At 40.6% G+C, this 16,394-nt stretch overlaps 2 protein-coding genes across 2 annotated transcripts; one reads left to right on the forward strand and one right to left on the reverse strand.

The window, feature by feature from the left end:
• Positions 1–3,196: 3,196 nt before the first annotated feature.
• Positions 3,197–9,199, reverse strand: LOC146985445 (uncharacterized). The gene is made up of 8 exons (XM_085780431.1): positions 9,194–9,199; positions 9,025–9,122; positions 8,429–8,609; positions 7,630–8,321; positions 7,098–7,221; positions 6,754–6,828; positions 5,320–5,472; positions 3,197–3,403 (listed from the first exon to the last, which is right to left on the reverse strand). Exons 1-8 carry the CDS (start codon positions 9,197–9,199, stop codon positions 3,200–3,202), a joined length of 1,533 nt encoding a protein of 510 aa, XP_085636557.1. The 3' UTR covers positions 3,197–3,199.
• A 2,134-nt stretch (positions 9,200–11,333) lies between these two features.
• On the forward strand, positions 11,334–15,867 carry rpl27a (ribosomal protein L27a). The gene is made up of 5 exons (XM_085780432.1): positions 11,334–11,387; positions 11,490–11,553; positions 11,656–11,731; positions 12,424–12,598; positions 15,694–15,867. Exons 1-5 carry the CDS (start codon positions 11,334–11,336, stop codon positions 15,820–15,822), a joined length of 498 nt encoding a protein of 165 aa, XP_085636558.1. The 3' UTR covers positions 15,823–15,867.
• Positions 15,868–16,394: the final 527 nt, after the last annotated feature.

Genomic DNA, 16,394 nt, shown 5'->3' on the forward strand with positions numbered 1-16,394 from the left:
CTGTATCTATACACATACAAAAATAAATCAGTGAAAAGGGTTCTCATCATGAATGGGCCAGTCCTTCCAAAGAGTCAGTCCTGTGGAGCATTCCTAATGAATTAAAAGGCATTTTCAAGAAGACCTGGCAACCCACTCGCTCTTAGATCTCCAAAATGGTCTTTTACTGAGTATAAACCCTCTCTCGTTGTGGAACCTCAAATACCTGCAGTGGAAATAGAATATTTCTGAAATTAAATTAGATTGTAAACAGTCAAGTACAGTGCAGTAAAGGAACTAAAAACACATCAAATAAAAATGTGTAGATGCATGTTTCCATCTTTCTGGAAACATCTCCTAATGAAATTGTGCTCATAACATAACTCTGATACTTTATTGTCCAGATGGATAATCAAGTTCAGCAGCAGCAGCAGCAGCAGCAGCCTTGAACTGAAGCCAGGAAGAATTTAATTGTGCTCCAGTTAGTGTCAACCTGCTGTAATGGAGATACCAGTTTTTAAATATTTTCTTTATCTTCAGTATAATTAAATATGTATCTGATTCGATTAGATTGTGTTAAATTAATCAGTATATTTAATAGTTTTTATTAGAGGCTACATCCTCTTTGAACATGTGGCACTATGTCTTTCAGATTCTGACTTTTTTTTTGTGACTTTTTTGTTGTTTGTCATTGCATAGCTGCAAGCTGATCAATAAAGTTAATGCAGTTGGTCAATAGAGACGCTTCAAATATAAATTAAATGGACATGAGGACAACAGTTTATGAGGAGTGCTTATTCTGATGCAAGATAATAAACAGGCCAATAAATCCATTGTCTAATATAAAGACACTGCAGCTCAGGCACAGGAAACAACAAAACATAAAAGACCAAACCAGACTGTAGCTTCATCTTTATTTATGACCTCACTCCCTCACTGTACTTTATTCATTCATAATCAACACCTTCTGTCAGCAAAAGAACAAACCTTGATGACGGTCAGAGTGCTGAGGAGCCAGCAGGGAAAGGAAAAGACACCTTAGACCTTAGACACAAGCACGCCCCCTGGTGGGAGCGGTGGTGTAGAGAGGCATTTTTAACACCAAATATAACCATGATCTGTTCATTCAGTTTTAACTAATTTAACTCAGCTTTGCTTCAAGGACAATGGATTTATTTTCCTGCATAACAACTGTGACTTTTATTAATTGTTTTTTTTTATTTAATTTTGGGTGGGAAAAGTAAAACTAAAATTGTATTCAAGAGAATAGTTCTGATCACAGATCGGTTAATAAGGCCTATATCTCCTGTTAGTTGGCAGCTGTTTCCCAGTCTGAATATTAGTGGTATAGGCTGCTTTCTCTTCATGTTGTTGTCTCAGCATGTAGCTATGGAGACAAATGATGTTCCCTCGTGTATGAAGTAGCCTACAGCAGGTGGAGAGTTACAGGTGTATTATATGATTATATGATATGTGCTGTATTTGTATTTTATGTAAAGAAAATGGACATTTGTATGGACATTTTAACTTATAATCAAAAACAAAACTTCACAACTGCTCCTGCAACTTCTATAATTAGTTTTTATAAATAAATAATAATAATTGAAAAATTATTGAAGTACCTTTATCCCTGGATGGAGGGGGGCCCAGCTGGATCAGGACTCTGGGCCAGAACCTCAGTCGTCTTGGTTTGTCTTGCTGCTTATGTCCTGTTTTATTTTGAAGTAGTATTTGAAGTGTCTTGTCTTCCTGCCTCGTGTGTCTCTCCAGTGTTTTATTGCCACACCTGTGTCTCCTTCCTCCCTGGTGTATTTTACCTTGGTGTTTTTCCGTTGCCCTTTGTTGGTTGGTCTGCGTTTGTGCTCTGCATCCATCTTCAGTGTCTTCTGTGTTTGTGCTCATTGTTGCCTTTGTGGACCTGCCTGTGTTCTTTTGTGTTTCTGTGCTCTTTTCCTCTGCGTCTGTCTGCATTTGTGTCCAGTTCCTCCAAAAATGTAAAGTCCCCCTAAACCAAAAAATTTACTTTTTGAAATCATTAACATGTCAATGTAGTGTTTGGGTTCTGCTACAAGACATTTCAGCAGCAAAGTTGCTAATGCAGCCACAACTGAGCATTTTAGATTTGAAAAAGTTGGATTCAGTTTTTCAGCAAACAGTCGGGATTAATACGTCATAATCCCTAGCAACCAATCCCGTTGATTTTGTTTTGCATCTCATTTGTTGTTCACTGTGATGGTGACACTTGACTGAGCGTTATCATCGCCGCCTGCGGGAGACCAGCGTTCCAATCTCAGTGCAAACCTCGTGTTTTGACATCGCTCCTCCGTCCCCCCTGCCCCCGCTAATGCGCACCGCCGTTACTGAGCAACACTGTGGTGGTGGGCGGGCGCAAGTCATGATGCATTTGCATACTCATGAATATTCATAGAATCTGGATTTTTCAGTGAGGAAGAAATAGTAGATGTGTTTCTGGCCTCCTTGAGAGTTTTTTTAAACAACTTTTTTGTGGGAAAGCAATTTGAATCAAAAAATAGTCGTAGCAGAGCATTTTTACAATTTTTCAAAATTTTCTCTTTAGGGGGACTTTAACATCAGTATCATATGACGGTTTAAAGTCAAACAACCCAGTGAAGAAAAGACACAAAAACAACCACAAAGAGTGAAACGGCGACCACAACAGGATGCAAAATGATGCAAGGATGCAAAACAACGCAGAGTTTTCAATATTTTGTTCAACTATCCAACTATTATAAAAAAAGTTGGAGAGGTGTAGAGGTGTTTTACCTGACATATGACAGTGTCCAGGGATCCATATTGAGTCAGTAACAGTAAGCTCCTACCTGAAATAAAGCAGGCTTTAGAGTTCTGAAAGAGTTCAGCATTGTTCTTTGTATTCTTCTCTCTGATGGGATTGTTTTCCTATTCCTAGTTTTACTGATTACAACATCCTGGGCAAAATAAAATTGTATATCATTAATAGACAGGAGACCTGATTTCTCTGAATCACTGGAGAGATCGACCCAGAGTCTCATCTTGACACGAATCATTATCTTGGTGTGACTGGTCCGACTCACTGCCTGACTCTTTGTGAGTCAGTCGGCCACATGGCCAGTTCCAAAATGATTCAATGTTTCTACCTGTAAATGTGAGCTCACAGCTCCATATAAAATGCTTTTAAAATTACAAGGTAATTGTCAACATTTTCAAAAAAAACATTTAGTTATAGATAATATTTTTTCCCACTAAATACATGTCTCTTCTTCCTGTAGTGTTCCTTCCTCTTCCTGCTGAGCCACTGGAGGTGAGCTCTGTCCGCTCCATCCTGACTGCACAATGGGAATGTCTTCTCTGGAAAAATCTCTTTCAGTTTGCTCAAGAAAAACACCTGCAGGTTCTGACCAGCCTGAGCCACCTCTGAGTCCGGCTGCAAAGCAAAGAGAAGAACGTTTAAATAAACATTAAAGGCCATATATAGTTTAAAATAAGTTCAGTGTTAGTTTATGAGGAAAAAACACTCTCATAGTTATTTTAAGGTCCTATACATACTGGTAAGTACACCTTCTCAGTGGAAGAAGTATTATTTATTTTTATATTTTACTAAAGCTAAGCACTGATTAAAAATTATCAAATACAAAAGCATTATTATACAAACAGGCTTAAAGTACCAAAAGTGTTCACTGCTCAGTTTGTGAAAAGACCCATCTCAGAATAATGTATTTATCAATTATTGGACTATTTAGGGTTTTGATTTTTATGCCATTTATATATTTTAGGGCTGTTTTCGACTAAGGATTTTCATAGTCGAATCTGATTCGTCAGATTTTGCCATAGTCGACTGATTGTCGAACCTTTTTTTTTTTTTTTCTTTTTTTAGATAGCAGCAAATTTGCGACTTTTTCCGTTTCAAACAAAAGAGCTAAAACACCCCAAAAATATGGTAGGTGTAAAACAAATACCTTTATTTATTTTCCACACTTTGGATGATTTTTAGTAGCCATTGTGAGCCAGGGTATGCGTTTATGTTACGTTGCCCTGGACAACGCTCCTTTTGCTCGGACTGTGAGTCATCCCTCATCCCTCAACGTGGTGAAGGATAGCGGTGGTCGTGGACACAGAGAAACCAGGTAAAACATGTAGTTTCAAAACAAACTGAGGTCAGAAGGACTCGACAATCCGTACATTACGTTACTCAATCCTGTAACACACACAGTGTGACCGCAGCACCGGCAGAGAGACAGACAGGCTGCAGAGGGACGAGATTACAGCTGTGACTCCCGACACTTGTGGTGCGTTCAATACAACTCGGAAGTCGGAAAAAAACAAGTTCCTCTTCTGAAAAACTCTGACATGTCAAACTTTAGGATGTGTTAGGGACTAATTCATCTGTCTAACCATCAGAACTATTGACACTTGAAACGGTAAACACAGCTGATCCATCGAAAAAAAAATCACAGCTGGAGTTAATTTATTTTCCGTGACTGAAAGCAGGTTCTTGAATGTAACTCGGTCAAAGTCAGATGTATCCTCACAATGTTTTGCTGTTCTGTTAGGTCATGCATGATAAATGTTGACAAAGTTAGACTGTCAGACTTCCTTGATTTTAAACTTTGGCCCCTCGTCTTTTTGCCACTCCGTGAGTGTTCTGCAGTGACTTCTTTGACGGTCCTACTGCTCACCTCCGCTCATTTGAAAAAAAAAAAAAAAACCTCCGCTCATTTAATTGTGCAACTGCAGTGGGTGATTTATTAATACGTAGTAAGAAGCTAAGACTACCGTTTAAACGCACACATCATTTTGAACTCTTTATTAACAGAAAGTAGGCAGATTTTGTATCAAAATAGTCTTTTTATAACGAAAAAAGATATTCTATGTAACAATTTATGCTCAGCAGCCGTGGGCACCCCCATATAGTCAGAATGGTAGGGTCTTGGTTAGATTCGACTACGAGGTTCATAGTCGAATCAGACCCCTCCGAATCGAATCGTCGAATCGTCGACTTTTGGAGGTCAGCCCTAATATATTTATATCTTTATTTACCTAATTGTCTCTATTTACCTTTGAATTGAGTCAAGCATATTCAAAACCTTATGCTGTATGGAACTGGAACAAAAGTTTTTTAACAACAATGGATGAAACCTGAGCAGCAGATAGACCCAACCTGACTGTCAGACATGACACATAAACAAAGTAGAACATTGATATTGATGGGATATTATCTGGGCCCAGTTTGCTGCTTCATATGGAACTGATTCCCACAGGCTACGGTGCAGAAATAATTCACTTACGGCAGAAATTCAATTAAAATCTGCTCAGATTCCAACATCCCTATGAAAAACTTACGTAATTGAAGGTAGCACAGTTTTTGAACATCAGCAGCACGTCATCTACAAACTGCTCGGCGCTGAAGTAGTGCACGGTGTTGCTCTGGTCCAGTTTCCTGCGGATCACTGACAGGTCAATGGGCCTCTTGATGATCTGGTAGTAGTTTCTGGCCTGGAGCAGATTCACACACATTAGATCACTGTCAGGACTGTCAGGACTGTCAGGACGGTCAGGACTGTCAGGACAGCCTGCTGTCATTTTTACATCTTGACTTGTTATGAAAGTGAAGTAGAACAAGTTGCACACTAACGAAGCCAACGTTTCTTTAGGATGATGACATGCTCCAGTCACTGTGTCTCTGCCCAGCGTATGAGCTCACTGACTAATGTTTTTTAATAAAAAAGAAAAAGTGGTACAGCTATGTCACATTTACAGTTTTTTTACGACCGTAAGACCTGTTGTTCAGTATTTTTAACACTTTTTCAAAACTCTTCACACAGTTACCACAACATACAATCAACAGATTTTTTTGACACAAAATACATACATTTAACACATTTAAATTTAGTTTTAACTTCTTTTACACACAAGCTCAACTAAGACCAAAACAGTAGATGCTACATTTTCAATTGCTTTCACTGTTTGTCAAAACAGAATGTTTAAAGCCAAACCTGACGGCTGAAGTGAACAGCAGTTCACATTGTAGACTGAAACAAATTTAGGACCTATATTCTGTTTCATTGCTTCTGAAAAACAGTTGATTGCGCTCATGCAAATACATCAATCACAGATTCCCATCTAGATATACTGTAACATCTAGGAGCCACACTCAGGTCCTGAGGTTCTTTCAGTCACATGACCTATTTGGGATGATCTTGTGTAAAAATAAAAATAAAATAAAAAATTGGTTGGGGCATTTTCACACATCTGTGAATGACCAACAGTCTGCAGTAATTTTCAGTTGCTTTATTGTCGACATTTTGTCAATTATTCTTCTCTTTTTTCGTAAAGTGTTCTTTCTGCAAAGCTGCTCTGAGATAGGTCGTAACTTTTTGTAGTTTTTGCAAAAAAAGAAACAAAATACCTGCATTTATTAAACCCAACAGAGGCCAACAGTAGAGAGGTTCAAAGGAAACTACAGCACTAAAGTCAATTTAGGATCAATACAATATTGTGTTGAATGTAAACCAGCAGATTTGACACATGTGAAGTGATTCAGTTTGTGTTATTCCATCAGTTGTCAGTGTTTTTTATGACACTGTGCTGTGACTGACTAAATGTTTCTGTTGAAGACGACATGTGTCAGTGTTTTGGTAGATCTGGTGAATTGTGTTAGTGTGTTATTGTATTCTGGAAAAGTGTGTCTGTGTTTAGTTACACTGTGTGATTTTGAGCATGAAATTAACTGTTTTGGGAATTGTTCATAAGTGTCACTGCAGCTCCTCGACTCACCAAGGGACTGACGGGTTCATGGAACGGAGCACTGAGCAGGTGACAGAACAGCAGCAGGGTCAGCTTCTCACACCGCTGCAGCAGGAAACACACAAACACCAAACTCACCTTACATCATCTCATACATACATCACAGCCGTTACTAGACATATGAAGCACAGTCAACACAAATCACATAACCACATGCTTTGTTTCTTTACTTACATCGTTTCTGCAGTGATGAATTATAAAGTGGTTGAATTCCACCAATTCAGTTCAATAAATGTTGATCAGGAGAAAGAACAGTAAAAACTGAACACACAGCAACACAGCAACCAAAGCACTGACTCTATACAACAGCTCACCCTCTGGTCCTGACTGGACAGTGTGTATGGAGCCTTGGCTGCACCACAGGAGTGCACGTTCTCACAGTCGTAGGCCTCAACAGGGTCCAGGTCAGACCTGCACAGTGTGCACACCCATTCACCTCTGTATGACACACAGGCTTTCTGTTAGTTCACAGTTTGTATACTTTCATTTCATCACAGGGAGTGCAACATTTTTAAAGGGATAGTTCAACATTTTGGCAAATTGGCCCATTGCCATAATCGCTAGGAGGTTTGTTACCTTTAATTGTCAGTGCAAGCTGTTTTTAGAACGGCGGAGCAGAGCCACGAGCTGCTCAGAGCTACGCTACGGAGGCTCATGGGATTTCTTCATTTCCCTCATCAAACTCATGTCATTCCCCCTCTCTGCCTCCCCATTCCGTGTCTCTCTCTCCACTGTACTATCAATTAAAGGCAATAAAAAGCCCCCCAAAAATATATAGTACTTTATATATAAAAAAAAGTGATCATTATGTATGTATACAGGTAAAGGTGGGTATGTAACACTTACAGTGGGAAGCTGACGAGCTGAGGCACATGGCAGGCCAAGTGGTAAACTTTAGGGCAGCGGTCACAGCAGAGCAGATCCCCTCCGTTTAGACAAACAGGACAGAAGTCTTCACTCTCCACCTCCTGAGTCCTAGGTTCAGGTTCAGGTTCAGGTTCAGGTTCAGGTTCAGGTTCGGGTTCAGGTTCGAGTTCGAGTTCGGGTTCGAGTTCAGGTTCGGGTTCAGGCTGTTGATTGGACGAGTCATTCTCCATCTGTGAGCAGCACAGACCAGGTCTTTGATCGTCATATTCGTCAATCTGAACCACATCGGCTTCACACTGAGTTTCAGATTCATCTTGTAGGTCCAGGGGTCCTCGCTCCTGGTCTGCGTCTGCTTCTGGGTCCAGTTCGATCACCATGGTATGCTCCGGATCTGGATCCAAATAAAATGTCTCACAATATGTTTTCCCATCCGGGTCCCATTCATCGGAAGCAGAATCAAGCAGGATATAAGGCTGATCTAGATTAGACTGGCAGTCAAAGCCTGAGCCCGGCTCTGGTTCCTCAGAGGGGGGGCTGTCAGGACAGTACGGTTCAGTCCAGGATGTTGGTGTTGTTCCTGGTTGGCTTAGATCGGACGACTCTGCTGGTTTCGGCTCAGGTGAATCCTCTCTGATCTCTAAAATATCTGTCTCACTTTGACTGAGTCCATTCTGTCAGCAGAGATCAGGACACAGAGGTAAAGAAAAAGGTGAAACAATCATAAAAGACAACTCCTGTGTTTGTCCTCACTGGGAGGGAATATGTCAAACGTCTTTACCTGATGGTGATGATTTAAAGACGTATTGTTGAGCATCTCGGTTTGTGCTTGCCTCGGCAGTCGCACCAGAGACACCACAGGCTGCAGAGACGATAAGGACACAGCCTGGAAGTTCAGACGCTGCAGGTTCACCACAGGTATGCAGGAATTACCCAGGATCCTCTGGGCCTCTGGATGAACTCTGTGGAAATAAATGAAGGCTTGGCTGACTTGAACGCAGAGCAATAGTGCAACTGGCTCTCACACCAGATTTGTTTCTATGCATATTTGGGTGGATGACAACATTAATAAATCAAAAAGGCCCCAACAATTATTTGGTCAAAGACTGATGTTTATAATATTAGGTCCACAGGAGTTTGCTTGATGTAAAGTTCACCCTTTTTATGGAATGCAGGATATTTCCCTCAGGCCAAGAACTAGGATTCAGTCTGATAACGAGTGAACTTTGGAGAAGACATATTATAAATATGATATATACCTTGGACAGAGCTGTCCTCTGTGTTTCCACTCAGAAGAAAGCAAATACATTTATTTCCTAAAATGTTATTGCTAACAACATGTGTTGTGTTGTGTGAGCATGTTTTCATTTATTTTACCTGATTCTCTTCAGTAAAGCTGCAACACTTCTAGCAGGTAATCTTTGTAGTTCAGATGGCATTTTTCCATTGCATAAGTGGTTTGATACATTCTGTAGCTATCAAAAGAATATAGATTTAGTAGTCATCATACAACCAATCAAATGATGTATCAGTATCGACTCAGCACTGTCATTCATATCAGCTGCTGTCACTACCCTCTTAAAAGTATGAAAGCCTTTATTTTGATATTCTCTGTGTCTGTCTTACGTGTTCTGCTGGGAGACTTGACTCCTGTGCTGCAGATGCCTGGTCTAGACAAGTCCCAGATGATACGAGCTGTACTCTACACTTGGATACCCGTGGCAACGGGGCGGGCAACCTTTGGGGAAAGTTACCATGGTGTCTGTGGGGCAGGTCTGCCATCTCCAGGAGATCAGGCCTCTTGTGGTTACAAAAAAAATAGAAGAGAAAACACAGAAGAAGCAGCTGGTTTGGAATCTCCTGTGTGCTCAGTGTTTGACGGCAACATAAGCAAAACAAACAAGACGCAAAACAGGCAGCAGGAGGTTTATCTTTTCAAGAATAATTTGACCGCTCATTTGCCTTAAAAAATGACATTTCCACTAAACAAATTAATAATGATAATATGTGCAAAACATTGGACATTGTGTGCATAATCATAAGTAAAATATATGAAGATATTAACAACATGCTAGAATAAAAACTGCACCTTACCTGAGTGTGAATGTAAGCACTGGTAAAACAAGATGTCTTCTCCAGAAAGACAGCTGCATGTGTTTTCAGGTGGATGTGAGCTGAAGATGAGTGAGATAGCAACGTTCTCTGTGTCCAGTATCAAGGGTGATGCAAATGATTTGATTGGTGGAAAACAGATTCAGCCTCACCCCCTGACATTTCAGTGCTGCCCTAGGAGTCACTGTCAGTAACTGTGTCATATGTACTATGTTTCACAACAACATAATGCTGCTTTGATTTCAGAAGTCCCATTATAATGACACTTTACTAGAAGTCCTTCTACTGTATTATAGGGAAATGGGGTGGGGGGGCTACACCCAGGACAGGCTGCCAGTATCAAAGGGCTGACACATAACATAGGCGACGTATACAGTCAGCACTGTATGAGTAGTGTATAACACAGTGCATTACAGATAGAAGTGTTTATTCACATATTCCTCTTTTTGAGTTATGACGACTGGTGTATAAATGGATTATTGATGATAATAATGACAATATAGTAAAACACAGCCAATAGCCTATAAAATGAAATTGTTTTTTTAAACTTAATATGAATATGAATTACTTTATTATTATAGCCTAATAGGACAAGTTTTAATTGAAAAATACTGAAGACTAATACTTAAAGTAATTCAAACCGTTTTTTCAAATATCGAACACACAGGAAGACTCACTTAGTGTTTCTCCAATGATGTGTTTAAGTTAAAGTACCAATACCACAATATGAAGTGCTCAATTCCACTAAAGTGTCACCTAAATGTCTAATATCAAAAGTAAAAACGTTTTTGTTGTATGGTATGAAAGATATAGCCTAATTTCATATAGCCTACATCGCCCTTTGATGAATGACTTCTTAGTAATAATAATAAAAGAGAGAACATATGTGTTTGTTACTTTTTCCTTCTTCTCTTCTCGCTCGCCAGACCCTCCTCCCTCCAGAGAAGATCTACACTCCAGTCCAGTAGGCGGCAGTAATGTGCCTATGAGTCCACTTTGCACTTTGACGTGGAGAACCAAGTCTCGCACAAAACCGCGTGATTTCCAAATCCCGTTCCTCTTTCAACTAACCTCCCAAGATGGTAGGTCTAACCATGATTCCCTGAGCAGCGTAATATAATCAAATCTCACCCCATCCTTGGCCATTAGTACTAAAAACTACATTAATTTGACGATTTACTGTTCAGCCGTGTCTTACCAGTAACTAATAGCTGTTATTGGCGTAAATATTGACATTTTATGGACCTGTACGGTTTGAGTAAATCGGCCGCCGGGCTGCCGCAGTAAACCCGCTGTTAGTTGTACAAAAGACACCGTTTTCAACACGTAGTCAAACGCTCTGTAGTCTCTGAGAGTCTGCCACAAGAAGCGGTTTAAAATGCAAAGTTATCCAGGACATTTGGGTTGAAGGGTTTTCTGCTTTAGCCGGTAACTTCAGGTGAATTAGCATTAGCTTAACTGGATGCTAGGCAGCATGTAAATAGCCGGAGATATTGGATTGACCGGTTGAGCTCACCGCAGGGAGGAAACGAACTGGTTGTCTGTTTAGTAGGTAAAAATGCAGACAGTCGAAGATGACAGACTGGCTGGCTGGCTGCTGTAGTAGATTTGTTAAAATTGCCCTACTCGTATGTAGCTAGTGGATTAGCTTCGGAGGCTAAACTGAGATTGGGAGCGAATAGCCTCGAAACTCACTAACGTTATTGTCTTCCTTTACCTCCTCCTGACAGCCTACAAAGCAGACCAAGACCAGGAAGCTCCGAGGACATGTCAGCCACGGACATGGTCGCATCGGTGAGTACAACTGTAACAATATGCCGGTGCCCCAAGCGCCAACAACTGCAGTGTTGAAGTTAAAATGTTTCCCACAATAAACGAGCTTGTCCATCCCAACAGGTAAGCACAGAAAGCATCCTGGAGGTCGTGGTAATGCTGGTGGTATGCATCACCACAGAATCAACTTCGACAAATAGTAAGTAGTGCTGTTTAATCACATATGCAAACTGGTCACACTGGTCACTTTTTGGCTACAGTCACTTTTTTTTAATGTCAACCAGGATAGAAGAAGTGAATCAAGAGTTAGTAGTTTGTAGGTCTGTTAGTGTTCTGACAGAGGTTGGTGTGGCCTTGGAGCAAAGAGAAGCACAACGTTTCCTTTCACCTTTGCCCATTGAAAAGAAACATGTCTGATGAATCGTCCTCCTGTTTACGATTGATTTTGTCTTCACAATGACTTCAACTTGGTCTTTGTTAGATTGATCAAGGTTGTTCTCATGTCATGTCTCAGATAGTCATGGAAAGAGAATCAGTTTAAAATATCATAGCAAGAGGATGAGCAAGTAGTTGGTGACATGGACATCTGTATTGGTGCTACTCACTTAGCAGTTGATCTGGGCATTGTTTTCTGTAGCTGTACTCATGCTATTGACAGTCGATGGCTTCTTGTAGTGACTAGAGTTTCATCTTTACACTAATCATCATCTTGGGACTTTGTCCACTGTTACTATATAACAAACTGTAGTATAGTAATGCCATGAAAGGTAATTATAAAGACAATTTAGGCATATCGTACACAAACATTGCCAATATGTTTTTAGCATAATGCCCAGTGGGTGTCCCACTAGGACCGCAGTCCTAACCCCCTGTCTCTGTGTTTGTCCTCAGCCATCCCGGGTACTTCGGTAAGGTGGGTATGAGACATTACCACCTGAAGAGGAACACGACCCACTGCCCCACCATCAACCTGGACAAGCTGTGGACACTGGTCAGCGAGCAGACCAGGCTCAACTACGGCAAGAAGCCAGAAGGCCCCGCCCCCATCATTGATGCTGTGCGCGCTGTAAGTGTTGACGGATATTTTTGTAATTGTCAATTGAAAATCTGAATGTCATGTACATAAGGACAACAAGCTGGTGCAATGACCTGCACTGGTCCTTTGTGAAGAGACTTGATCTTCAGTTATATTATAAATATACACCACATATGGTAGAAGTACAGCTGAGTCAGATATGATGTCTTTATGTCTTACCAAGTCTAGTTTTTCGAAGAAGGGCTGTGTTGGGCAGGTACCTTTAAGGTTGTAGCATCAGGTGTGCTTTTTCAGTGTGTGATTTTCAGCTGTTGGACAAAAACAGTTGTAGAAACAAGTCCAGACAATGGGGTTTAGTTGTAGCCCATTTGAGCCATTTACCTAACTGTCACCCCAAGTGACTGTAACTGGCATCTCAGACGGTCACTGTGGGGTTGCCAGATTTGCTCAGAGCAGCGTCTTAAGTTAATTAATAAAATGCTTGGAAGATGAACGCTAAATTGGATAAAACGACTTTATGGTTGTTGAAGTAGAATGTAAACATCTCCCTGGTATAGTCTTTGAACATATGTGGTACTTCTCCCTGAAGGCTTTTCAGTGTTGGTGGTACTGAAAGGGTTGTGAACATTTCTCAGTTAATCATTTTTAGATTTTAAATTTTCTTTATTGATGAGTTTTTACAGCCCTCGTTTTGATCTGTGTAGACATTAGTTGTACTAAAATGATTGCTGAAATGTCAGAATTTACAACTCCAAACAGGTTAAGTTGCAGGTATCCCAAGAGATGTGAGGGGGTGTGTGATACTGACAAAAATCTGAAGTCCGAGTCTGGTTTTTGGCCAGGACCTGGTCTAATGTGGTGTAGATGCAGTGTAATTTCCCCTTTTTTGTCTTTTTCACAAATAGAATAAAGGTTTAACAATTCAGAAACAATTTTAAAGCTCTTTATCCTATTTGGAAAAGTGTTAGTTTTACTACTTTAAAAACACATTTATAACGATAAAGGACAGCGGATTCACCGATGGGACTGGAAGCTGTGGCTTCACTCTGCCATAGTTTGAGGGGTTTTTATTTTTTGCAGTTAGCTTAGCTGGTCAGTTGTGGTCGACCACTGAGTCCCGATCTTTTTTCATATTCTGTGCGTTGGTGAATTCACAAATAGTTAGAGTGGTTGTAACTAGGGCTGCCACGATTAGTCGACTAGTCACGACTACGTCGACTATTAAAATCGTCGACAACTAATTTAATAGTCGATGCGTCGTATTTTTTTTTTTTTTTTTTAATTTTGTTTTTCTCTCAAAACTGCTGGGGCACCTTCCACACACGCACCCACCGCTGCAGCCGCCCACCACACATACACACGTGCACTCACTCACTCAAGGTGAGTTTACAGGTGGTCTCTCTCTTTTCTCTCTCTACCGGTCTTGTCCCTCATCAAGCGGCACCGGTGTAGCCCCCCCGCCCGCCGCCGCCGCCGCCGCCACCACCGCTCCTCTCCCTCTCTCTCTCTCTCTCTCTCTCTCTCTCTGTGTCATTTTAAATGAGAAGCGCTACTAGCAGCGGTACCGCCGCTCCACCGTTTTAAATCACGGACTGAAAAACAGCCGTTCGTCATTTAAAAATAAAACCGCGGACTTTGAGACTCGTGTTGGAGAACTACAACGTTACCGCGTCTGGTCACAGCGTCCTGGTCACGTAATGAGCGTCCATCTTAACGAGCAAGTCTTCTCTCCCGGCGTAAAACTACGTCAATATTTTCCGGTAGCTTCTCATCACAGTCCACACCTTGCAGAGTTTGAGCTGCACCTCAGTTTCACTTGTTTTCATTTGACAGAGTTTCACACAGAACTTTCTGGTGGAGTCTTTATATGTTTCTCCTTCTGTGACAGTAAAAAGTGAACATTTACATTTTTTCAGACAAGACGATTGTCTTATAAACTATTCGATGTTTTTAACAGAACGACTCCTATTATTTACAATGAGCACAAGTTATATTTGAATGACAAGCCTACCAAAACTTTATTATTGTGAACAATTCCTTAGTTTCAGGTGTCCACCTCATTTTAATTTAAATGTAGCTATGTTTAATGCCAGAGACAAATGAAAGAAAGACAAAAAACCTTTAAGTATTTATTTTGGTGTTGTTTAGGCCAGTGCCTTATCCTTATTTTACTCAGCTGTTTGCACTTTATGCTACAGTTAAAGCTGCATATTTCATTAAAAGTTTAATGAACTACCATCTTAATTGTCTTTATTTTTAGTTAGCATATACCTTAAACACTTCAAGCTGAAAGCTAATGATGGTATATAAGAGCAGCTGCATGCTGGTGCGATAATCTGTATGTTTTACATTCAATTTACGTATGATCCGATTAGTCGACTAATCGAAAAAAATAGTCGGTGACTAGTCGACTATCAAAATAATCGTTTGTGGCAGCCCTAGTTGTAACTGCAGCTGCTTCTCAACATACTTGGGGTTAGGGTCTTTTTGAAGCCATACAACCTTCAAACAATTGATGGAACATAGATTTTAAGGCTGTTACCGTTTGTTTCCTGGTGCTTTTTGCTGCTGGACAAAATGACACAGGAGAAAGACTCAGTGCAGTAACTCTTGTGTGAAGCAGCCAGCTGTCTGTTTTGTTCAGAGACTAAGATTCGTGGTGTTGTCACTGAAAATCTGGATGGGTCTACTTTTTCTCCACACAGAAAAATCCACAGGAATCAAGAAGATAATTGATGCCATCAGTGTTGATGTTCATTCTATCCTCCTGAGATGCATTAGGTCTGAAATGACATGCAAATACAAGCAGGAGATGACAATGAAGGTTGTACTGGATTTGTAAAAGGCCCTACAATTAACTTCAGGGTTGATGTTAAGGTTGTGGCCTTTGTTTTCCTGTGCTGCCAATTCAAGTCTTTTGAGCAACTAGTTTTTTATGATGCAAATGATGTAACACATTTTGTCAAGTGTTGAATGTTTGGTGCACTGTTATCTTGACCAGACACATTAAGACAGTTGACCTCTGACAGAGAGCACGCTGAACTGTGAATAACTGCCCATTGTATCTCAAATGCCTGTACCTTTACACATCTCCAGGACTCATCTCATCGTATTTCTTCTTTCAGGGTTACTACAAAGTTCTGGGCAAAGGCAAGCTGCCCAAGCAGCCTGTGATCGTCAAGGCCAAGTTCTTCAGCCGACGGGCCGAGGAGAAGATCAAGGCAGTGGGAGGAGCCTGCGTGTTGATGGCATAAAGCTCCTGTCAGTTTTTTGCTAAAATAAAAGATTATAAATGGAAACCACATTTGTCCTGTCTGATTTTACTGTATATGTGCTGCAAAAAGCCGATCATTACAAAATCTCTTCAGTTTCCTGTTTTGGAAACGCTCACAAGTATGCACTGGATGAGAGCATCGGCCTGTAAGCTCTATCACACACACACACAGAGGAGGTAGGACCAGTCCCAGCCGGTCAGATGCGTACATGAACTGATGAAGCCTCTTGGATGAGAGGTGAAGCGTCTTCCTAGACAAATAACCAAGTCCAGTTGCATTCGATTTAAAATTTTCTTGATAACTATGACCTAGACAAATGATAATATTCACAGGCTTATCATTGTAGATGATTTATAAGTTTTATTAAGTTTGAATTTGTTCAGTCAGAAGCTAAGTGTAATTTCTGATGAGGTGATAGAGCAGCACTGATGTTGGAGGAAACCTCCAACAAGGTGAATCTGAGGGAAGTCCTGGTAGCAGTGTATGGCAGAGGGGATGTAATTATTATATACATTATTTGGTATTACATGTCTAATGGAATATGTCAATCA

This window comes from Trachurus japonicus, chromosome 6 (genome assembly GCF_045865225.1).
Source record: "Trachurus japonicus isolate A0001 chromosome 6, Traja_1.0".
In the NCBI taxonomy this organism is placed as follows: domain Eukaryota; kingdom Metazoa; phylum Chordata; class Actinopteri; order Carangiformes; family Carangidae; genus Trachurus; species Trachurus japonicus.